The sequence below is a fragment of the Podarcis bocagei genome (genome assembly GCF_964188305.1).
Source record: "Podarcis bocagei genome assembly, chromosome: 13".
Classification (NCBI taxonomy): Eukaryota; Metazoa; Chordata; class Lepidosauria; order Squamata; family Lacertidae; genus Podarcis; species Podarcis bocagei.
Genome location: NC_138138.1, coordinates 17,913,651 through 17,937,815, shown reverse-complemented (window position 1 = coordinate 17,937,815; position 24,165 = coordinate 17,913,651). Strand labels below are relative to the sequence as shown.

The 24,165-nt window shown below is 46.4% G+C and overlaps 1 protein-coding gene across 3 annotated transcripts in view; it reads left to right on the top strand.

The window, feature by feature from the left end:
• Window positions 1-23,606, top strand: part of LRRC4B (leucine rich repeat containing 4B) — a 147,883-nt gene extending 124,277 nt beyond the window's left edge. For all 3 annotated transcript variants that reach the window (XM_081166388.1, XM_081166390.1, XM_081166389.1), the window contains exon 2: window positions 20,605-23,606. In XM_081166388.1, coding sequence (XP_081022514.1) covers window positions 20,659-22,602 — 1,944 coding nt within the window. In that variant the 5' untranslated portion in view covers window positions 20,605-20,658 and the 3' untranslated portion in view covers window positions 22,603-23,606. The remainder of the gene's footprint in view (window positions 1-20,604) is intronic.
• Window positions 23,607-24,165: the final 559 nt, after the last annotated feature.

Sequence of the window (24,165 nt, the reverse complement as noted above, 5' to 3'; positions counted from 1 at the left end):
TGGAGCAAACAGCACGCAGACCTAGTGGTGGGAGGAAAAAATCCTTAAATAAGAGACACGGGGGAATGATTAATGGACTTCAATGTCTGTACACTAATGCGCAAAGCATGGGAAATAAACAAGATGAGCTTGAGCTCTTGGTACAGCAAACTAAATATGACATAATAGGCATCACTGAAACCTGCTGGGATAAGTCCCACGATTGGAATGTAATAATGGAGGGATACAATCTATTTCAGAGAAACAGACCAGACAAGAAAGGAGGAGAAGTGGCGTTATATGTCAGGGATGTGTATACCTGTGAAGAGATCCAAGATTTAGAACCTCAAAGCCAAAGTGAGAGCATTTGGGTCAAAATTAAGGGAGAGAAGAATAACAGTGACCTCATTGTGGGAGTTTACTATAGATCCCCAAGCCAAACGGAGGACATAGATGATGCCTTCCTGGAACAGATGGCCAAGCATGCAAAAGGAAGGGAGATAGTAGTATTGGGGGACTTCAATTACCCGGATATTTGTTGGATGTCAAACTCAGCCAAGAGCATAAGGTCAAACAGATTCCTCACTGGCCTTGCAGACAACTTCATTGTCCAGAAAGTGGGAGAAGCAAAATTATTATTTTTAAAGCTATTTCCTACTAACAACCTGGAGTGGTAAAGTCCATTCTACCTGCTCAGTTTGCTGCAACCTCAATGAGCTGTGTGTGTAGACATAGCCCTGGTCTAGCACAGAGACAGGGGACCTATGGTCCTGCAAGTGTTGATGGACTGCACCTCCCATCACCCCGGCCCACTGGCCATGCTGACTGGGGCTGACACAGCTTCCCCAACCCTGACCCCGTGTGTTGGAGAGCAGGTAGTAGCGGCGGGTGGGGCCTTGTCTCTGGTGGGACCTCAAAGGTGAAGCACCTTCCCTAGACTTATTTCCCAGACTCATGGAGGAATTTGGCAGGGGCCACTTGCCAGCGATGGAGCCAAAAGTGGATGGAGGAATGGGTGAGACTTTCACCTCTGTACAGTAGACCACATTCCAGTCGCACATGTCACTCAAGAGATTGATGTGACACGCACAAACCCCTCCATCATTCATCCAGGCACACAAGAGCCATTGTCACAGTCGAAGTACAGAGAGGCCTAGAGGGCTTTGTGTGGCCCCTGGAACTGAAGTTTCCCAGGTTTCCTAGAGATAACAAGTGAAACCTATTCTCTCTTCCTGAGCTTCAATTGAGTGATGCTACAAACTCCTGTGCTCTATTGCACCTGCTAGACTTTTCTTGTTTCCCTTGCATTGTGCACCAACAAGATAGACACTTACTTTCACATTGATTTTTCTTTCTTGAATTGCGTATGCTTCAACTGTTCCCATATACTTCCCTATTTCCTGGTACCTGCTGCAGTGCATTGCTATCCCTGTTTTTCCCTGGGGGGGGGGTGTGTTTTCTCTGCGTGTCTCACTTGCTGGAGCTGCTGTCGTTCTTTAGGGTTTAGCTCCCTCCCCAGGTTCTCTAGAACTTGAAATCTCTGAGCAGGAAACGAATGTCTCAGGTGCCTATAAATGCACAGAAACGAACACTTAAGACACCACGTGTGTTGCACTTACGGCCATTTCACACACTGCAACTGCTAAGGTGTAGTTTGAACTGCTGGTAATCTATTGTATGGTAATTATGTTTTTGGTTTTAGTAGGACTAAAACCCCCCACAAAAGTTTAGTAAGACTTTAGCCAAAAGCTGAATGTCTACAGCTCAGTCACAGCTCAATGGTAGAGTGTGTGGTCTGCATGCAAAAGATCAAAGGTTCAGCCCCTGGCATCTCCCAGGGAATAATAATAATAATAATAATAATAATAATAATAATAATAATAATAATAATTTTATTATTTATATTCTGCCTATCTGGCTTGGTTGCCCAGCCACTCTGCGCGGCTTCCAACAATTTAAAAAACCACAGTAAAACATCAAACATTAAAAACTCCCCTGTATAGGGCTGCCTTCAGATGTCTTGTAAAAGTTGTGTACAGTCGTACCTTGGTAGTCAAATGGAATACGTTCCGGAAATCCGTTCTACTTCCAAAGCCAAAGAGCGGCTTCTGATTAGCTGCAGGAAGCTCCTGCAGCCAATTGGAAGCCGTGGGAGCCCTGCTGGACATTTGGCTTCCAAAAGAACATTGGAAAACCGATCATTCAGGAACCGATCTGTTTGGGAGCCAAGGCATTTGAGATCCAAGGTACGACTGTAGTTCTTTATCTCCTTGACATCTGATGGGTTGGCGCTCCATAGGGCGGGGGCCACTACCAATAAGGCCCTCTGCCTGGTCCCCTGTGACTTCACTTCTCGCAGTGAGAGAACCACTAGAAGGCCGTCGGAGGTGGACCTCAGTGTCCAGGCTGAACGATGGGGGTGGAGGGACACAGACAGCTGCTGCCAGTCAGTGCAGGCAGTCCTGAGCTAGACTATTTCATTCCAACAGACTTGATAGTTTTTTAATTAGTTGGGGGCAGTTTAATGAAATCTAAAGATCCACAACTTTCTACTGGATGTGCAGAGATCAGGGGCTTGAACCAGTGAGAATACTGACTTTTGCTGTTATGTACTGAAGTTCTCACCCTGGGCCAGCAGGGGCATACTGTAGATAGTTCAGGTCCACATGTGCAAATAAGGGATCGAAAGTGACATTCAGTGATTGGATAGTTACAGAAAATGGTTACTGTTGCATTGTAGTGGAGCTCTATATAAGCAGGCTGGCTGAACCCTTCAGTTCAGTTCTGTTCTGGCCTGTGAATAAACAATAGCTGTTTGAAGAATATCTGTGTTGTCTGATATATGTTCACCCACAACTTAACATTTGTGGAGGGGTTTGTGTGTGTGAGCAGACGCAGCCTCCATCCCTCCTCCCTGCATTCACTGAACAGGTGAAGGACACTTCTGCAGAGAGCTATGAAAAGCACCAAATCTAGGATCAAACAAGCATGCTTCTGGGCTAAGAAGTGTTGCCATCGTAATCAGAGGCGTGGGGTGATGGTTCCTTCCTTATAAACCATTACCCCCAGCCTCAGTCCCTTACCTGCGAGATCAGATTACTACTAGCCTAGCATATGGGCTGTTTGGAGAATATAAGAGTCAGTGTAGTGGAATAGAATGGAATGGAGCATAGTTAAATGGTTCAGGACAGACAAAAGAAAGTACTTTGCACAGGTCATAGTTAAACTGTCATGGGGGCCACCAACTTGGCAGGCTATAAGCCCCAATGGCTGTGTTTTCCCTCCAGTGTTGAACGCCAGTTGCTGGGAATCACAGGAGGAGAGAGGGGTGCTGTGTTCAGATCCTGGTTTGTGGCTTCTCATAGGCATCTGATTGGCCACTATGAGAACAGAATGCTGGTCTAGATGCTCCACTGGCCTAATCCTGCAGTTTCTTCTCACGCTTTTATATAGTGACCAAGAGAACAAGTCTGTGCTGCTCAGTGGGTAGAGCGTGAGACTCTAAATCTCAGGGTTGTGAGTTCGAGCCCCACATTGGGCAAAAGATTCCTGCATTGCATGGGGTTGAATTAGATGACCCTCAAGGTCCCTTCCAACTCTTATGAGCATGTTTTGCGCCCACAAAAAACCCTTGCTTGCTTTCCCGGAAGCCCCATTGAACTCATTGGGAGGCTTACTTCTGAGTAGACATGTATGGGGTTGCACTGCTCTCTGTGAAAGCTTCACTTCCTTTTCAAGGTTAGACTCTCTGATTTGCCGTGAAATCACCGAACGTCCTAAGTTAAGCCATTATCACACAACCTCCCCCTTCCATCTGCAATATAAAGATAACAAAGCTGACTGACTGACCTCGCAGGGCGGTTGTTAGATCATGAATGCGAAGCCCTATATTATTTCTCTTCTTCATTTTCTTCTGAACATTACCATTCTAAATATACTATCAAACTGACTAACGATTAATTATAAACCATGCTGTGAAGATGGTTTGTATGAGAAAGGAATAAGCACGTCGTCCCAAGAGAGAAGCAGAGTACCAGAGGACTGTTGACGAATTTTAAAAGAGAATTAACTTGTGTTTTTTCAACCCCCACCCCCTTTCCTTCTCTCCCTACATAATTCTAACAGCCTGGTGTCTAATTTAGATTCCTGATGGGGACATTGTCTCTTTTTTATGTATAGTGCTGTTAACCTTCTCTGAAGGCTTGGTAGTATGCAGGGCAATAAATAAAAATGAATACATAAATAAAAACACACACACTAGATATTGAAGCCCATGATCTGTCTGGGTAGTTTGCAGCTATATTTGAAATTTATCCCTCCTCACCTCTCAGTATGGCACCCCCATTGAGCCAACAACCCCTCCCAAGCCTTTTCTGATTGGCCCTCTGGGCTCCTTTGCAGCACGCAGATCTTCCTATCTCTCTTATGCGTGTAGTGCAACGGTTTTATATTTTTTTCTGCTAGGAAGGATAACTTTCCTTTTCACTCGCAACATCTTCCATCATTTTCCACATTCCACGACTGACCTTCCCTTCTTCGCTTTGTTACGGAAAAACCTAGGTGTGAAGCTGCTCAGTCACCCAGCTCCTCGTGGGTCCCTGTGGAATAAAGGAAGGAGTGAAGTCCCCAACCGGAGCAAATAGCTGTAGACCAAAGTTTATTGCGCAACAGGTTCAAAGAGGAATTTTGAGGATGGGGTGACAAGGACTTTTTAAAGTTTCTATCTTATCCCAGCATACAGTTCATTAAGCATCATCACTACATCATTGCTACGTCATTGCTACATCAGAAAAGGGGAGGATTATACATGATTAACATAGGAGGAATGTGGATACAGGATATGTGTTGGGAAGTACATTCTAAGCACCTACTACAAGAGGACAATAGAACTTTGGTTTGCATAGTCTGGCACCTGGGCAAGTCCAGAGGAGTGCCTTTGCCCAGCGATTGACACCTATGAGTACGTTCCTGTGAATACATGATCTCCCGCTTGAGACCAAGTGGTTTCCAAGTCCTTCGCCAATGAAGCAAATTGGTGCTGGAATAAAGGAAACTGGCAAAGGAGTTGATTTTATATGATTTTTAAAGTTGTGGGTTAAACCACAGAGCCTGGGACTTGCCGATCAGAAGGTCGGCGATTCGAATCCCCGCGACGGGTTGAGCTCCCGTTGCTCGGTCCCTGCTCCTGCCAACCTAGCAGTTTGAAAGCATGTTAGAGTGCAAGTAGATAAATAGGTACCGCTCCAGAGGGAAGGTAAACGGCGTTTCCATGTGTTGCTCTGGTTCGCCAGCAGCGGCTTAGTCATGCTGGTCACATGACCCAGAATCTGTACGCTGGCTCCCTCGGCCAATAAAGCGCGATGATCGCCGCAACCCCAGAGTCGGCCACGACTGGACCTAATGGTCAGCGGTCCCTTTACCTTTTTAACTTCCCTGAGCTGTCAAGTCGAAAGGATACATTTATGCATAATATTTGTAACATTTAACAACTTTAAAGATGTGCCCCCCCCCCGTAATTTCCGTAACAGCTTCTTAGAATGTACACGAGAACAGAACAAGCACCTGTTGGGCTATGGACAGGGTTCCTCCCCACCCCAAGGAAACCCAAATTGCCGTTAGTTGCCCTCCATGTTTTTTCCCCCAAGGAAAAAGTGGTGCCAGAACTCCCCATGAAGTCATCACAGTAAGTCACCAGGCGACCTGGGGCAGCCCAGAACAGGTGCCAGTTTGACAACAGCTGCATTCGCTGCCTGTGGAGGTGCTAAAAACTACGGCAATCTGTCTCCCTTGTTGGTTTTGGGGTTGCCCCTGGTCCTGGTGCAGATCAAATACAGTGGTACCTCGGGTTACATACGCTTCAGGTTACAGACTCCGCTTCAGGTTAAGAACTTTGCTTCAGGATAAGAACAGAAATCGTGCTCTGGTGGCGCGGCAGCAGCAGGAGGATTAATCTGTTGCAGGCTTTTAAAAACAACCCCTAAAACAGCAATGTAACATGAATTTTACTATCTAACGAGACCATTGATCCATAAAATGAAAGCAATAAACAATGTACTTCAGTCACACAATCAATCGATCAGTAGCTGAACTGGGTTCCACACAAAAACAAAACAAAAGAGCCACAAAAATGCAAAATAAACGGCAAAAACAGACAGACCTCAGCGTAACACTCAAAACGGAAGTGTGGCATTCAAAACGGAAGCGTAACACTCAAACCAGAGCATGTTTGGCTTCTGAAAAATGTTCGCAAACTGGAACACTTATTTCCGGGTTTGCAATGTTCAGGTTCCAAGTTGTTTGAGTACCAAAGTGTTTGGGAACCAAAGTATCACTGTAATTTAAAAAGGAATACAATGCATCTTACATGAGTGGGGAGTTCTGTGTGAACAGGTGACTTCTATGGATGCTCAGCCTACTCCCCCAAGTTTTAACTGCTGATGGACAACTTTGTGGCCTCTGCTTTCTCTTCTCCCAGGTTTTATTTATGCTGTTTGGACTTGACAGCACCTCACACAGAGGACTTCTCCAAATGGGAGACTGTCCCCTGACAGCTCTTCAAAAGAGGGCTGCCCTCTGTAAAACAGGACACATGGACACTCTGCTCCAACACACAAATGCCTGTCTCTCCCATCTACCCCCTTTCATCTGAGCTGTGTGATTTGGACCCTAGTGCCCTTATCTGCCTCCATGCTTGACCCTGCAGCTGTCTGCTAGCCCAGTCCTTGATTATCTCTGCTTTTCAGCAGCTGTGTGTGTGTACATTTCACTAGCAGCCAGACATTTTGTTGTTGTTTAGTCGTTTAGTCGTGTCCGACTCTTCGTGACCCCATGGACCAGAGCACGCCAGGCACTCCTGTCTTCCACTGCCTCCCGCAGTTTGGTCAAACTCATTTTCGTAGCCTCGAGAACACTGTCCAACCATCTCGTCCTCTGTCGTCCCCTTCTCCTTGTGCCCTCCATCTTTCCCAACATCAGGGTCTTTTCCAGGGAGTCTTCTCTTCTCATGAGGTGGCCAAAGTATTGGAGCCTCAGCTTCAGGATCTGTCCTTCCACTGAGCACTCAGGGCTGATTTCCTTCAGAATGGAGAGGTTTGATCTTCTTGCAGTCCATGGGACTCATCAAGAGTCTCCTCCAGCACCATAATTCAAAAGCATCAATTCTTCAGCGATCAGCCTTCTTTATGGTCCAGCTCTCACTTCCATACATCACTACAGTGGTGCCTCGCAAGACGAAAAGAATCCGTTCTGTGATTCTCTTCGTCTAGCGGTTTTTTCGTCTTGCGAAGCAAGCCCATTGACGGATTAGCGGATTAGCGCTATTAGCGGCTTATCGGCTTATCGGATCAGCTGATAAGTGGCTTAGTGGCTTAGAAAAAGGGGGGGAAGGGAAAAAACCCCGCAGGAACTCGCAAGACATTTTCGTCTTGCGAAGCAAGCCCATAGGAGATTCGTTTTGCGAAGCACCTCCAAAACGGAAAACTCTTTCATCTAGCGAGTTTTCCGTCTTGCGAGGCATTCGTCTTGCGGGGCACCACTGCACTAGGGAAACCATAGCTTTAACTATACAGACCTTTGTTGGCAAGGTGATGTCTCTGCTTTTTAAGATGCTGTCTAGGTTTGTCATTACTTTTCTCCCAAGAAGCAGGCGTCTTTTAATTTCATGGCTGCTGTCACCATCTGCAGTGATCATGGAGCCCAAGAAAGTAAAATCTCTCACTGCCTCCATTTCTTCCCCTTCTATTTCCCAGGAGGTGATGGGACCAGCAGCCAGACATATACTGATACAAATATAAAGTGCAAATACAGTTATAAGTGAAGTCCACTCTATTGCATTTCTCTATCCCTCTCCCTCCCCCCCCTTCTTTTACCACTAATCTATAATCTCAGTTGCCTGGCTCATCCCCGTTAAGTGCCTGGACACTCAACAGATTTTTTTTTTTAATCCTATTTTGATCATTCTAATCCTATCAGTCCTGCAGAGGGAAATCATCTTCCATTTTTACCCTCTCCTTCCCCTGGCCACACTCTAGGCTTCCCAGATCTGCATCCAGTTGTATCCCATCTCATGCAAGGACTGTGATTGTTACGTTGCTCTGAATCCAGGGGCTGGGCATTTTTCATGAATGTGATCTGTGAAAAATGTGCTTCCCTACCCCTTCTTAGGACCTTCCCATTCATGTTTTAGTGTTTTTTGTGTGTGTTTTTTTAAAAAGATCAAGTTTCTAGAACTCGGTATTGTGGGGGAACTCCCCCCTCCTCGAAAGTAAAAAAAAAAGGATGGTATGTTTCTGCTTAAGTACCCACTCCATCCAAGTACAGTGGTACCTTGGTTCTCAAACCATAATAATAATAATAATAATAATAATAATAATAATAATAATAATAATAATAATAATTTATTATTTATACCCCGCCCATCTGGCTGGGTTTCCCCAGCCACTCTGGGCGGCTTCCAACAGAATATGAAAATACAATAATCCATTAAACATTAAAAGCTACCCTAAACAGGGCTGCCTTCAGATGTCTTCTAAAAGTCTGGTAGTTGTTTTTCTCTTTGACATCTGGTGGGAGAGCGTTCCACAGGGCGGGTGCCACTACCGAGAAGGCCCTCTGCCTGGTTCCCTGTAACTTGGCTTCTCGCAGTAAGGGAACCGCCAGAAGGCCCTCGGAGCTGGACCTCAGTGTCCGGGCAGAACGATGGGGGTGGAGACACTCCTTCAGCTGTACTGGGCCAAGGCCATTTAGGGCTTTAAAGGTCAGCACCAACACTTTGAATTGTGCTCCTGGAATGGTTCAAAATCCAAGGCACGGCTTCCAATTGGCTGCAGGAGCTTACTGCACTCAATCAGAAACCGCATGGGATGTTCAGCTTCCGAAAAACGTTCGCAAACTGGAACACTCACTTCCAGGTTTGCGGTGTTCAGGAGCCGATTTGTTCGACAGCTAAGCTGTTCGGGAACCAAGGTTTCACTGTCCACTGTTGCATGTTTTAATCTTCCCCTTAACAAGCTCACACATTGAGGAGTTTTGTATAGGCATATAAAATATAGTTCTTATGAGCTATGGAACATTCTCCTCCTAGTCATCTGCCAAGGTCGGAACTTCAGCATCTTTCAAATGCAATCATTTGTTTTCTTGTTCAGGATGTCTTTTAGTATGAGGTTTTTTTGTGTTTTGTTTTTGGGCCGTTATGATGTGCCACAATGCGTACAACAATGTGTTGCTATTCCTTTCCTTTAAAATGCAACCTTATTCTTTGCAGCCCCCAGCACACAATGTAGACGAACACAACTTCTGTTGACAAGCTAAAGCTAAAAGGTCCTGTTCTGAGTCTCAGTAGTTAGGCCTGGTCAATCCAAGGGCATCATACCGCTGGCCAGTTATAGGGACCAGTTGAGGTCGCTTATTCCCCTTTCTGCCTCTCTAGGCTGGAATTCCATTTTCAGCCTGTGATGGGGTTCCTGGCTCAACTCCTGGCGTCTCTGAAAGGAGGACCGCTCACTTCTCACTGGCTTAAGGCTGAGCTGCAGGTCAGGTCCTGGGATGCAACTGAGGGCTCTTCCATATTTCCATTTGCGTCGTGTCTGGAAACCATGGGTACGAGTGGTTTTCTCTTCTCAAAAAAATTTTTTTTAATTAAGTTTTTCACAATTATAACAAATAGAACATAACAAAAGGAAAAACAAAAACAGAAAAACATACCATATAAAAAAAATACAATACTAAAAACAACAACAAGAAAAAGAACCAAAACCACAACAATAAAAAAGTAATCTTAATCCCATATCCCTTGAACCCAATTTTGTTTACATTGTGACTTCCTCAAATTCCTCCCTTCTGAATTTCATTGTATCTGCATGTAACAGCTTTCCAATATCATTCTTAAACAAAATATTTCCAATTATTATCTATCTTATTCACTTTTCGTACTGTTCAAAATCCCATTTATTTAATTAAATCCCAACTTATTCCTAGGCCTATTTGGTACTTTCAAGTGACTTCTAATTCTTTATATTACAATATTTATTCAGATAGTCCTTAAATTTCTTCCAATCTTCTTGATATTCCTCTTCTTTCTGGTCGCAGATTCTTCCAGTCAGGTCGGCTAGCTCCACAAAGTCCAACATCTTCATCTGCCATTCTTCCACCATTGGAATTTCTTGAGACTTCCATTTTTTAGCTAACAGCAGTCTTGCTGCTGTAGTGGTTTTCTGCTTGACCCATGCTTTGCGTGGCGAGTTCCCGTCCCCCACCAGGATAAATAAAGACACGAGACACCATAATTTAAGGTTAATTGGGCGAATTAGGCCACAACTTTATTGAATTCAGGAATCAGAGGCATTGGCTTAGGCATTGGTCCTAACAACTATCCGGCTCCAGCCTATTTGCTGGAGACACGGGGAAGGATTAACACTATATCGGGGGAGTCTCCTGCCGAGGCACGTCGACTAGGAGCTCCCCCGGGTCACCGCTCTGGGGCGTGCCTTTGGCCCTCACCTCCATAGGCTTCGGACAGGGCCACGCCCCCCGGAGTCCTTTAACGGACCACCCTTCGCTCACTGGGGGGAGGTGATGGCGTTCCTCCCCCCCCCACGTCCTCTTAACCCCTTCTTACCAATGCCTACCGCCACACGAGCAATGCTTTCTAGGCAAGGATAATGATATTTTTTTTATACCCTGCCCATCTGGCTAGGTTGCCCCAGCCGCTCTGGGTGGCTTCCAACACATAAAAACACCAGACATTAATAGTAGCAATCTGACCCAATATAAAGAATCATGGTGACTTTATAAAATAAACAACTTATATCAAACAAAGCAACGTTCAACAATCCACTAGAATCTAATAGTCAACAGTAAAATTAAACATCAGCAAATAATAATTAAACAGTTTACACTTATCAGCCACAATTGCCAATCTCAATAACAAGAAATCGCAATGCATAAAATACCACGAAACATGCAAAACCATGTAAAAGGGTCAAACTGAGAAACAAGGACACACAACTTTTAAAACTATTAAAAGTCAGGCAAGGGTGTGAGCGGTTTCTCCCTTGCTCCATTCCAGGGAAAGCTCGCTCTTTGACTTTAAATCAGAGCAAACAGCAATCTGGAGAAAACCCAAATGTTCTGATAGAGTGCTAAAGAGCTCGTTTCCCTGGGGAAAGCAAAGGGAAGCTGACTGAGCTCTCGTAGCCAGCCCTGCAGGAGTGAAGTTACCAGGTGAGCATCGGACAGAGTGACATTGTGGACAGGCCCTCAATCGTTACTTGCTGAAGTTACTTGTTATTTATTGCATTCATACCCTGCCTTTTCCCACAAGGGGCTTAAGGTGGCGTACATTGTTCTCCCCCTCCCCGTTTAACCCCCACTAATAGCCCCGAGAGGTGGGCTTCAGGGGGCTTCAGGGCTGAGTGGGGATTTGAACCCTGGCTCCCAGTACGCTTCCGAGCACAATTCAAAGTGTTGGTGCTGACCTTTCAAGCCCTAAACGGTCTCAGCCCAGTATACCTGAAGGAGCGTCTCCACCCCCATTGTTCAGCCCGGACACTGAGGTCCAGCTCCGAGGGCTTTTTGGCGGTTCCCTCCCTGCTAGAAGTGAGGTTACAGGGAACCAGGCAGAGGGCCTTCTCGGTAGTGGCGCCCTCTCACCAGATGTCAAGGAGATAAGCAACTATCTGACTTTTAGAAGACATCTGAAGGCAGCCCTGTCTAGGGAAGTTTTTAATGTATGATTTTTATTGTGTTTTGAATATTCTGTTGAGAGCCACCCAGAGTAGCAGGGGAAACCCAGCCAGATGGGCGGGGTATAAATAAATTAGGTAAAGGTAAAGGGACCCCTGACCATTAGGTCCAGTTGCGGACAACTCTGGGGTTGCGGCACTCATCTCGCTTTATTGGCTGAGGGAGCCGGCATACAGCTTCCGGGTCATGTGGTCAGCATGACTAAGCCGCTTCTGGCGAACCAGAGCAGCGCACGGAAATGCTGTTTACCTTGCTAGGTTGGCAGGAGCAGGGACCGAGCAACGGGAGCTCACCCTGTTGTGGGGATTCGAACTGCCGACCTTCTGATCGGCAAGCCCTAGGCTCTGTGGTTTAACCCACAGCGCCACCCACGTCCCTATAAATAAATTATCATCATCATCATCATCATCATCATCATCAACATCTCCCAGGACGGACACTCTTAACCACAGTGGATGTTAGCCATGGATATAGCAGTGCCCTGATGTTCGGGGCACGTGTAAAGTAAGTATCCACGCCCCACTTGGAGGTCAATGGTTCCAGTTTCCACAGATGCAGTCGGTTGTTTTGCCAGGCTGCACACTAGCAGGCCTTTGAGCTATTCCCCAGAAACCTGATACATAATAATGACAAATCTACAAGCCTGAAATCTGTTCACACTTGCTCCAGATTGTAATGGGCAACAAGCAGAAGTTTGGCATTTTGTGGCATTAAGGCAGACACTGCATGGCTTTTGATACAGTGGAAGTTGGTTCAGCATCCTGCACCAGCAGCTTTAGGCAGGCCCTGAATATATAGCCTCCAACATTACTCTGATGAAAACGGACATCCGGTTCAATAACAACAACAACAACAATGTTGTTATTTATACCCATCCCATCTGACATTGCTCTGGGCGGCTTCCAGCATTTTTGTTGGAAACATATGTTGAAAACATGTTTTATGATATCTTCATATAATACAACACCAAACATTTTAAAACTTTTTTAAAACTTCCCTATACAGGGCTGCCTTCAGGCATCTTCTAAAGGTTGTCTAGTTACCGTATTTTTCGCTCTATAACACGCACCAGACCATAACACGCACGTAGTTTTTAGAGGAGGAAAACAAGAAAAAAATTCTAAACGAAATAGTGGATATATGATTTTTGTGGTTCATGCTGTGGCCACAGACATGTGATCTGACAGTGAGTTTGGAGTAGCCCAATGCAAAAATCCTGAGGATCCATGTGGATCCATGCTTTGTAACCACGGAGGAGGGAAGGAAGGGGAACCATGGATCCTCTGCTCACGACTGCAGCAGATCCCCCCCGCCACCCGCAGGCATTCGCTCCATAACACGCACAGACATTTCCCCTTACTTTCTAGGAGGAAAAAAGTGAGTGTTATGGTGCAAAAAATACGGTACTTATCTCCTTGTCTTGGGGGTCACATAACTCCATACCTTCCAACATTTCTCCAGTGAAAATAGGGATGTCCTAAGGAAAAGCCGAACATTCCAAGATCAGATCAGAAACTGGGACGGCTTCTGTAAATCCGGGACTGTCCCTGGAAAATAGGGACACTTGGGGGGGGGCTATCTGTGAATATGCTGCAACGTTCCCAATGGTTTGCCCCATTGAGAAACTCAAAGAAAAGGCTAAAACAAATACTTGGAAAGGTTCAGTCAAGTCCCTATTTTCATAGGAGAAATGTTGGAGGGTATGGAGTAGGGTTTCCAGTTTTGCCATTCCAAGTTTTGAACAAAAGTTGGTTTTAAAGATTTATCCTCATTATCCTTCTCTGGAACTTGTGTTAGGCATCTAGTTGGCCACTTTGACAACAGTAGACTGGACTAGATGCGCCTTTCGTCCAGCAGGCTTTTCTCCGGTTCTTGTCATCATCATCACCATCATCATCAGAGTTCATTTCTTCCCAGCCATAGGCTGAAATTCAGGGACAGTGAACCTATGGTCTTGTAATTGTTGCTGAACTACATGCTAGCTGGGGCAGATGGGAGTTAAAAAGCTTCCAGTTGTTCACATTTCCCCACCCATGCTAAAATCCTTATTTTCCTCCTGTTTTCTTCAGCCTCCACCTCTTTTCTCTTTCATCTCCCCTGCGATGAATTCATTTTAGATAGCACATTCCTTAAGGCAAGATGCTGTGCTGTTTGTTAAGGAGCAATGCACATTGATGGTGCAATATCGATAATGACCAGCATAAACAGGGTACTGCCATAATCTTAAAAAAGATAATCTGCCCTCCACACAGATCAAGGTTTCATAAAAAAAGGAACGTTGTCAGATCCCCGTTGAGCCAAATGATAATCAAACGCATGGCTATTAACATGGTTTAATTGCATTTTAGCCAGTGCTTAAGTGATGGTTGTGACCTTTAGCGTGACCTTCTTGCAATCATTTGCAAGTCAAATAAATAAATAAACCTGTCTTCTTCGTAGGTCAGGCCAGTTCTACAAGAGCCGTTTCAAAATTGAAATTCAGAGTTCCAAATCCGACTGCGAGGTTTCCTCCCAAATTTAAGTGTTTTAACAGTGCAGTTCTTTGTGTGTGTGTTTACCCAGGAGTAAACCCTTCTGAGTTCAGTGAGGTTACTCCCAGGTATGTGCATCTTGGGTTGAAGCCTTTCGACTTGCTGGCATCCTTGGATTGCACAGATGGCAAATTTGGAATCGGAGAAAGCTTCCAGCAGTCAAATGCGGAATTACCATTGTGTGTCAAAGATAAAGTGCTGAGCATCGCCCAACGTTCATTATAGAGTGCCGCGAATCGCTAAATGCTGTTTCGTGCCGGTGGCCAACTACTGTCAAATATCAGCTGTCAAGGCATCCCGTCTTGAACTCAGATGTATCAAATATCAAAGATTGGAATCAAATACTGGTTGGGTGTCAGAGCAAGGTCAGCGCTTAGTTGACAGGAGAAGATCTGGAAGATCTGCTGCATCAAAACCCATAGAGGAGAAGCGTTTGGGAGCAAGTTAGGTTCAGCACTATTTTTAGCTAATTATACTTTATCAGGGGCCTCAGCGAACTCTGAGGCTTACTTAAACACTCTGCTATAATCCCTTCTCCTGCATTCCAATGGCCTTTACAGAAAGTGGTCACCAGTATTCCAGTCATCTTGTCCCAAGGAGCATAATTGCTTGCCACCCTCCCTCCCTCGTTCCCTCCCTCCTTGTTTATTCATCCCAAAACACCCCCCTCTTGCTTTTTTCTGCAGATCCTGACCTAACCTCGGCTTCCTGTACTTGCTCCAGGTCTCATTAACAAAAGATGTATTCTCTGCTCTTGAATGTTTCAACTTTGCCCTCTCCTTCCTTTTCTCCAATGCCCAGCAGTGTCCAGGAATGTAATTGCTTGTCCGGACTGCCGGACTGCAGAGTAGCCTTATTGAGGCTGACAGCACAACCTCATTTTCACCCCACTCGACCCACCCCCCTCCAATTCTTCTCGCACTCCAGCCAGTTTTAATGTCCTTTCCAGGCGACGTGTAATGGATGAATGGCTATTCATTGCAATTGTTGCTCAAGAGCCCTGTTAACTAAAGCTGCAAGCTTTGGACAGTAGATTAATCAACTGAAGCTGAGTTGATTAACTGGTGGGAGGTCATTTTTTTAAAAAGTATGGGGCTGAAAGTGAAAGGAACACATAAAAAAAATGTGTTTCAGGGTATCGCGGTTCCAGCGGGTAGCAAAAAATAGAAAAGGTGTCTTACATTCTAACACTGAAAATTTCAGATAACCTTTTACCCTTTCAAGATAGGGCATGGCTTTATTGGGCAGTGGGGAGGCAGGTTGTACTGCTACCACTAGTTTTATTACATAATTTGGCTTCTTTCTTTTTTTACATATTCCGCACACCTACAATTATTCCAAGAACAAGTGGCGACTTATGCTTGCTAACTGATGCACAAAACAACAACAAACCTCTGGTTACATGAAACATATTCAACAAACACACAAGACATAACCAGCTGTACGTTTGAAAAAATAATATATACTATTCATTGTACAGAATGGTAGATTTCAACAGAAGCACTGTATTTTTCGCCCTATAGGACACACTTTTTCCCCTCCAAAAATGAAGGGGAAATGTGTGTGCGTCCTATGGGGCGAATGCAGACTTTCGCTGAAGCCTGGAGAGCGAGAGGGGTCGGTGCGCACTGACCCGTCTCGCTCTCCAGGCTTCAGGAGAGCCCCACCACCAGCCCCGCAAACTCGGGGGACAGCGGGAGGCGCAGCGCACCTTTCCCGCTGTCCCCCGACTTGGTTAGAAGGCTGGCGGAGGGCTTCCCCCTCCTCCAGCCCCGCAAGCTCTGGGTCCTATTCTGGGGGCTGGCGTCAGGGGAAGCCCGAGCTTCCCCCGCCCCAGCCTCGCGCCTGGGGAAAAAAAATAATTCCCCCCCCTTTATCCCCCCCCCCAAATCTAGGTGCGTCCTATGGGCTGGTGCGTCCTATAGGGTGAAAAATGTGGTAGCTCATAAAGTTCAACGGAAAAAGTGGAAGACCCAGTGGATCAGTTCATTCTCCAATCAGTTTATGCATAAGGTCCATATATGTGAAAATGTCTATTTCGCTTGTCTGTTCATAGAGTCCAACAATCCACACGAAAGGTTGTTGTAGTTCCACAGAATCCTTTCACAGAGTCTAAGACAAGGATTTCCGGAATATTAGCCTTGTTTCACCGTCCTGGGCTCCATCAACCTCAGCCCTGCTGGGCCTCTTCTGGCAGGGGAAATAGGGACATTCCAGGATCAAATAAGAAGCCGGGATGGATTTCGTTAATTCTGGGGCTGTCCCTGGGAAATCGGGGACATTTGGAGGGTATGATTCTTCTATGAGAATATGCCCAAATGCTAACATCTTCTTCAGAGGCCTTTTCCTGAGTCCCCTTCAGAGGTAGAATCATATGATTGTATAATAATAATAATAATAATAATAATAATAATAATAATAATAATAATATTTATACCCCTCTCATCTGGCTGGGTTTCCCCTGCCACTCTGGGCGGCTTCCAACAAAGTATAAAAAATACATTAAAACACCAGTCACTAAAAACCTCCCTAAACAGGGTTGCCTTCAGATGTCTTCTAAAAGGCAGATAGTTGTTTATTTCCTTGACATCTGATGGGAGGGCGTTCCACAGGGCGGGCACCACCACCGAGAAGGCCCTCTGCCTGGTTCCCTGTAACTTGGCTTCTTGCAGTAAGGGAACCGCTAGAAGGCCCTCGACGCTGGACCTCAGTGTCCGGGCAGAACGATGGGGGTGGAGTTGGTCATCTGCAATGCAGGAAGTGAGGTGGGGGAAGAAGTAACTAGGGAAAGAGGATTGTCAGAGGTGCAGTTCCATCGATGGAGCACTCTTTCTGGGGTGTGGCAAGGGGTCTGTGTGGCATCCTGTTTGCTAAGTTCTAGGTACAAGGTCAATATCTTTATTTATTGTCTGTGCATGTGTGATTTTGATGTAATCTTCTAAGTACATCTTATATATAGGATGGGCTGCTAGCCATCCTAAGTATTTTAATATTTTTGCTGCAGCGTGTTGCTTTTGAATTTTGCTCTGCATTGAGCTGTCACATTTTAATTTGATGTTTTAGTCTTTCTTTCTTTTTAACTGCATGCCAGTTTGCACATTTTCATCGAAAATGGGAGAAGGGGGCTATAAATTACTGAAATAATTTTCATCTCATTTCATTTATCTCACACTTCTTTCGGTGTTTCAGAACGATGTCCGTTCTGGGTTTTTGTTAATACACATGTGTTTACATTTACTTGATTAATCAATCAATCAAAAGGCAGGCGGTCAGCTTTGTTTTTCAACGGTTTAAAAATATTTATATCCAGCCTCTTCACAAGGTGAGCAACAGGCTGGATACAGACGGTTAAGTTGATTGAGCTAAGGTCCCATTGAAAATCAAGTTAGCAGTGACTTGATTACAATGGGAACTGAGTGCGAGTAACACAGGTTTGTATCCAGTAAATTAATGGGCATGACTAACATAAGTCTATTGATTTCACTGAGTCTACTCGGAGTATGACATAGTGGGATCCATTGCCATAAAACAAAGCAATCACCAATAAAATATAGCCAAAGCAGCCAGCAGATTAAAATAGCACAAATCACATTAAAACCCTTTTAAAACCTAGTGAAATCATGGGGATTTTATTTGGTGTCTAAAGCAATGCTAGGCTGAAGTCTTTGATCCAGCTTTTTCCTGCACTTTTGGAAGCGGGGACCATACCCTCCAACATTTCTCCGATGAAAATAGGGATGTCCCAAGAAAAAGCAGGAATATTTTAATATTTGCTTGGAAGCCACCCAGAATGGCTGGGGAAGCCCAGCCAGATGGGCGGGATATAAATAAATTGTTGTTGTTGTTGTTGTTGTTGTTGTTGTTGTTGTTGTTGTTGTTGTTGTTAGGCTTTATAGAGCCTAACTCTCACTCAGGTTGGAAATATGGCCAGAACTCCCACAGAAACTAGGCTGCGGAATGACACAACATTGCTTTAATGCATCAGTCGTAGCCAATAAAAATTGCAGCTTGCAGAGTTAACTGAGAAAGAAATTATGTCTGGGGCTGCAGTATCTGATGCCATAATGTCCACTTTACAGCTTTGCCAATGTGGCTGGCTATTCCCTTGGTACCTGGGCATAGCCAGTAGAGTACAGATAATCTACTAATCTAGTTCCTATGCCACTCTTTCGCTAGAGTGAGTAGAAATAAATTGACATAAACATAGATGCCTGTTATTATTTTTCTTTCACAGCTGACAACTAGCCAAGTTGTTGGTGTTAAATGAAATAAGAATCTGAGCATCCATTTTTTTTCACTGCTTGAGGGCAATGTCAATCCAAACGTGGTTGTGTTTGGGGAGGCAATGCTCTCCTGCAGTGTGCAAGGAATTATAAAGTACGCTGCATTTCAGAAGGTGATGTTACCCTGTTTTTCTTCCTGATGTGAAACATGTTTACTTAGAAATAAGCTCCACTGAGTTCAATGGGACTTACGTCTTGAAAACTAAGCCTTAGGAATGAAGCTTTTGCAAGCTTCATTCACAGGAGAAAGCTTTCAAAACCGTACTAAGATAAAAAGATGAACACAAATTCTGTGCCATGCACCAGCTTTTGTGTAGAACACCAGAAATAAATCACATGCCACAGCATTCTTGGGATGGTGGTGCTTTAGAACTGAAGAGGAGGGACTGCAACCTTACTTTTCCATTATATGAAACACACAAACATGTGTGTTCAGATCCTTCAACATAGAAAACTAGCATGGAAATTAGCTTTGACATCTAACATGCTAGCTTTTATTCTGCAGGGAGTCATACAACTATTCATTTGCGTGGCGAGGTCCCGCCTCCCACCAGTAGAAATAAAGACACAGGACACAGTAATTTAGGTTAATGGGCTAAAATTAGGCCACAACTTTATTGGTTACAGGTGATGAGCGGTATTGGCTTAGGCATTGGTCCTATCGAATATCCGGCTTCAGCCTGATTGCTTGAAGACCGGAAAGGGTTAACACCAGCAGGGTTGCACATCAACTAGGGACTCCCCTGGGGTCACCGCTCGGGGGCGTGCTTTAGGCCCTGACCTCCATAGGCTTCGGACGAGGCCATGCCGCCCGGAATCCTTTACTGGACTACCCTTCAATATTTGGGGGAGGTGATGGCACTCCCCCCCCACACATCTACATAACAATACCCATACCAATGCCTAACTGCCAAAGCCGAGAAAGTTGTGACGATTTGCTACGAGGTAGGCGAAAAACCAAATGGCTGGTGCCAATTTGCCAAGTGGCCATAGCAAGGTCAAAAGAGGAACCTTGAAGGGTGGGTGGGTTGAGCTGAGCGGCCAAAGAGGGAGATTCCCGGCCGCGCTTGCCTTAAATGAGGCAAGCCACACCCCCTGGGCCAGCCGATTGGCTGGCCCGGGGATGATGCGGCCCAGGATTTCCCAGATCGCGCCGGGCTGGAAGCCAGCCTCCGTGCGCGTGTTGGGGCGTGATGCCCGCAACACCACCTCCTCCCAAGGTCGGAAGTGGCTTTGTACAACCCTCCCTCTGTATTCTGCAGCAGTACAGTCTTGTGATTATCAGATGAATGGTAGCATAGATGATGGTAGTGGTGGTGATGACAACGACGACGATGATGATGATGATAATAATAATAATAATAGGCGTGGGTGGTAAAATCTCAGGCCTCTAACAACTTGACCAGAGAGAGAGACTTGACCATTACTGATAGCATGGAAGCCAAGGCAACTTTTTCTGAAACCCAACAACCAACACCATCACTTACAGACTTTAACCTTTAACCTCTTTAACCTCTAGCAGCTCAAATTCTGGAATGCCTCTGTTTTGACTAGATTCACTTGAGCAGATATTTCCATGCCTCTCTCTCACCTGAAATAGTTCTCCCTGAGAGAGAATGTAGAGACAGAGCAGGAGGAGTATGAACTCCCTCCAATCAGATGTCAAGGAAATGAACAACTCGCTGTCTTTTAGAAGACATCTGAAGGCAGCCCTGTTTAGGGAAGTTTTTAATGTTTGATGTTCTATCGCTTTATGATGATGATGATGATGATGATGGGAGCTGCCCAGATGGGTGGGGTATAATTAATTTATTATTATTATTATTATTATTATTATTATTATTATTATTATTACAAGTATGCAGCCGTCACCAGTCCTTGTGCTAGTGATTTACATGTGTCCACAATACATTGTGCAAAGGAGAACTTCCCTACGCCTATCTTAAACCAACAGCAAATGCATTTTACTGGGGCCAGTAGTACTGTTTCTTCTGATTGCTATCGTGCTCCCAAAACCCCAGTAATCAGATTCCTGGCTGATTTCTCTTTCTCTTGTTTCTCACCTCCAGTTTCTAAAGACCTGAGCACCCACCCTGCTCTTCACTGAAGCATGAACATTGGACATGGCCACCCGCCGCTGCACTCGGAAGCCTTCGCTGGTGCCTGGAGTCTCTAGGATGGTTTGGAAGCACCTGGTCCTCTTCTTCCTCTGGCTGCCATCGCTCGTTTGGGGCGGAGCCTCCCCCACCTCCTGCCCGGCCGCTTGTTCTTGCAGCAACCAGGCCAGCCGGGTCATCTGTACGCGCCGGGAGCTGGTGGAGGTGCCCGAGAGCATCTCCATCAACACGCGGTACCTCAACCTGCAGGAGAACAACATCCAGGTCATAAAGACGGACACTTTCAAGCACCTCCGTCACCTCGAGATTTTGCAGCTCAGCAAGAACCTCATCCGCAAGATTGAGGTGGGAGCCTTCAATGGCTTGCCCAACCTCAACACGCTGGAGCTTTTTGACAACCGGCTGACCACTGTCCCCACACAAGCCTTTGAGTACCTCTCCAAGTTGCGGGAGCTGTGGCTGAGGAACAACCCCATCGAAAGCATCCCTTCCTATGCCTTCAACCGAGTCCCTTCCTTGCGCCGACTGGACCTCGGAGAGCTCAAGAAGCTGGAGTACATCTCAGAGGCAGCTTTTGAAGGCTTGGTCAACCTGCGCTACCTGAACCTGGGCATGTGCAATCTCAAGGACATCCCTAACTTGACAGCCTTAGTGCGGCTGGAGGAACTGGAACTCTCTGGGAATCGCTTGGACATGATCCGGCCAGGCTCCTTCCAGGGGTTGACCAGCCTCCGCAAATTGTGGTTGATGCACGCCCAGGTAGCTACCATCGAACGCAACGCCTTCGATGACCTCAAGTCCTTGGAGGAGCTCAACCTCTCCCACAATAACTTGATGTCGTTGCCGCACGATCTCTTCACCCCCTTGCACCGCCTGGAGCGCGTCCACCTCAACCACAACCCTTGGCACTGCAACTGCGACGTGTTGTGGCTCAGCTGGTGGCTCAAGGAGACGGTGCCCAACAACACCACCTGCTGCGCCCGGTGCCACGCCCCACCCAACCTCAAAGGGCGCTACATCGGAGAGCTGGATCAAAGCCATTTCACCTGCTATGCCCCAGTTATAGTGGAGCCTCCCACTGACCTTAATGTGACTGAGGGGATGGCGGCTGAGCTGAAATGCCGGACGGGGACCTCCATGACGTCGGTCAACTGGTTGACGCCCAACGGCACGCTGATGACACATGGTTCCTACCGGGTGCGCATCTCAGTCCTCCACGATGGCACGCTCAACTTCACCAATGTGACCGTCCAGGATACAGGGCAGTACACCTGCATGGTGACTAATTCGGCGGGCAACACCACGGCTTCGGCCACACTCAACGTCTCAGCGGTGGACCCAGCCACCACAGGTTACACCTACTTCACAACGGTGACCGTGGAGACCATGGACTCAGGCCAAGAAGAATCTGTCCCCACGAAGAAGGAACCTGGGCCGACGCCGTCTCAGGGCTGGGGCATGACTTATTCCACCACCTCGCTGACCCCTCGCAGCACCCGCAGCACGGAGAAGCCATTCACCATCCCCATCACCGACGTCACCGAGAGCGGCATGAAGGACCTGGACGACGTCATGAAGACCACCAAGATCATCATCGGTTGCTTCGTGGCCATCACCTTCATGGCTGCCGTGATGCTCATCGTCTTCTACAAGCTCCGCAAGCAGCACCAGCTTCACAAGCACCACGGCCCCACGCGCACCATCGAGATCATCAACGTCGAGGACGAGCTGCCCGCCTCGGCCGGGGCGCCCGGCGACAGCCACCTGGCTCTGCCCGCCATCGAGCACGACCACCTCAACCACTACGCCGCTTTCAAGGCCCACTACAACAACAACAGCGGCGGCGGACCCCTCACCTGCGGCTCCAAGAACCCCATGCTCAATTCCATCCACGAACCTCTCTTGTTCAAGAGCAGCTCGAAAGAGAATGTCCAAGAGACACAGATATGACGGCCAACAGACCCAGGCAGCGGGGAATTCTTGTGTGGTGGGAGGGTGCAAGTGGATTCGTACATGCGGTGGGGGGGGAGTTGAGGAACGGCTCCTCCGTGCCCTCCCCCCCACAAACAAACAAACAAACATCAGCAGATCTTTCCACCACCGTGGCAGATCTTGAATGCTGAGCCCTCGCCCGAGTGGACACCTTTGATTCTCACCACTTTAGCCTTTTCAGTTCTCTTATTTTCCTTTTGCAGAACAAGGTTCTACGCTCGCCCTCGGCCTGACCATTCCCCCCCCTTTCCTTTCTCCACCCCCCCACCTCACTTTTCTTCTTTTTTCTACTGATCTCCCTCTGCATTGGAGACTTCTTCTTTTTCTTTCTTTTTATACAGATGGGGCTGTTTCTGTATCCAACTACCTGCTGTATTACTTTAATAATTTTTTTTAAAAAAAAAAGAGGAAGGAAGAAAACAAACAACATCAAAATAAGGAAAGATCGCTATCCGATTTGTTTTCCTTTTTGACGTCATGGGAATAAACTTTAGGAAAGGAAAATAAAACCCAAGGGAAACGGGAGAGAGAAGAAGAAGAAGAAGATGATGAAAAAGAAGAAAGAAATCCTATTTTGATCCGCTTTCCGTCAAAATTCTATTTTCATCCAAATGGGATATACAAACTAAATAAATTAAGTAAAGAGACGAAAGGTCATGGTGGTGCCAGGGTCCCCCCCCCCACCTTTGGAGCACGCGGGGATGCCAGGCGCACAGGGTTCGGGGGGAATTTTTTATGACTAGTATTATTACTATGGGATGGCAGGCATGGCCGGTGTGCCCCCCAGAGACACAGGGGCGTGGAGGTATTTTTTAATTTGTAATAATCTGGGGGTGGGAATGAGGGGTTTGGTGGGGGGCTGCACTTCCGGCCACACACAAAAAAATCAAGGCCTGTCGATTCCCTTGGCATTTTGGGGTCTGGTCTGAGTTTCCTATTTTAATAAAATCCATAAAGATGTTTCCAACCCTCCCTAGGGTGCTTCTTTTGGGATGGGGGCAAATGAGTGTGCCGCTTGCGTCGTGAGGCCGCTGTGGCTCAGGGCCAACGGAGTCTCACGTGCGCCAGGTTTCTTGAGGGATCGCCATGGCAATGACATCAGCGAGGTATGTGCACGCAGGCTGCAACATGCATTATCTCGCAAAGAACACCCCTGTGGCTGTACTATACACTGTATACATGGCTGGAACTCATACCTTGGACGGGGGGGGGGGCAGTCTAGGAGTTGGCACTGATATCGTTGCTCCATAGGGAGTGAAATGTGGCCTCTGCTGATGAAACTCCTTTTTTTTACATGGAATCCCAAGAACGGAGCCTGCTATTTTTTATTTTTTATTTTAAAAAACCCCTAGCATGTTGTTCTGTTGTTTGCTAATTTATATAGCACCATTGATGAATATGGTGCTGTTATTATTTGTAGGGACGTGGATGGTGCTGTGGTCTAAACCACTGAGCCTCTTGGGCTTGCCGATCGGAAGGTCGGCAGTTCGAATCCCCGCCCCGCAATGGGGTGAGCTTCCG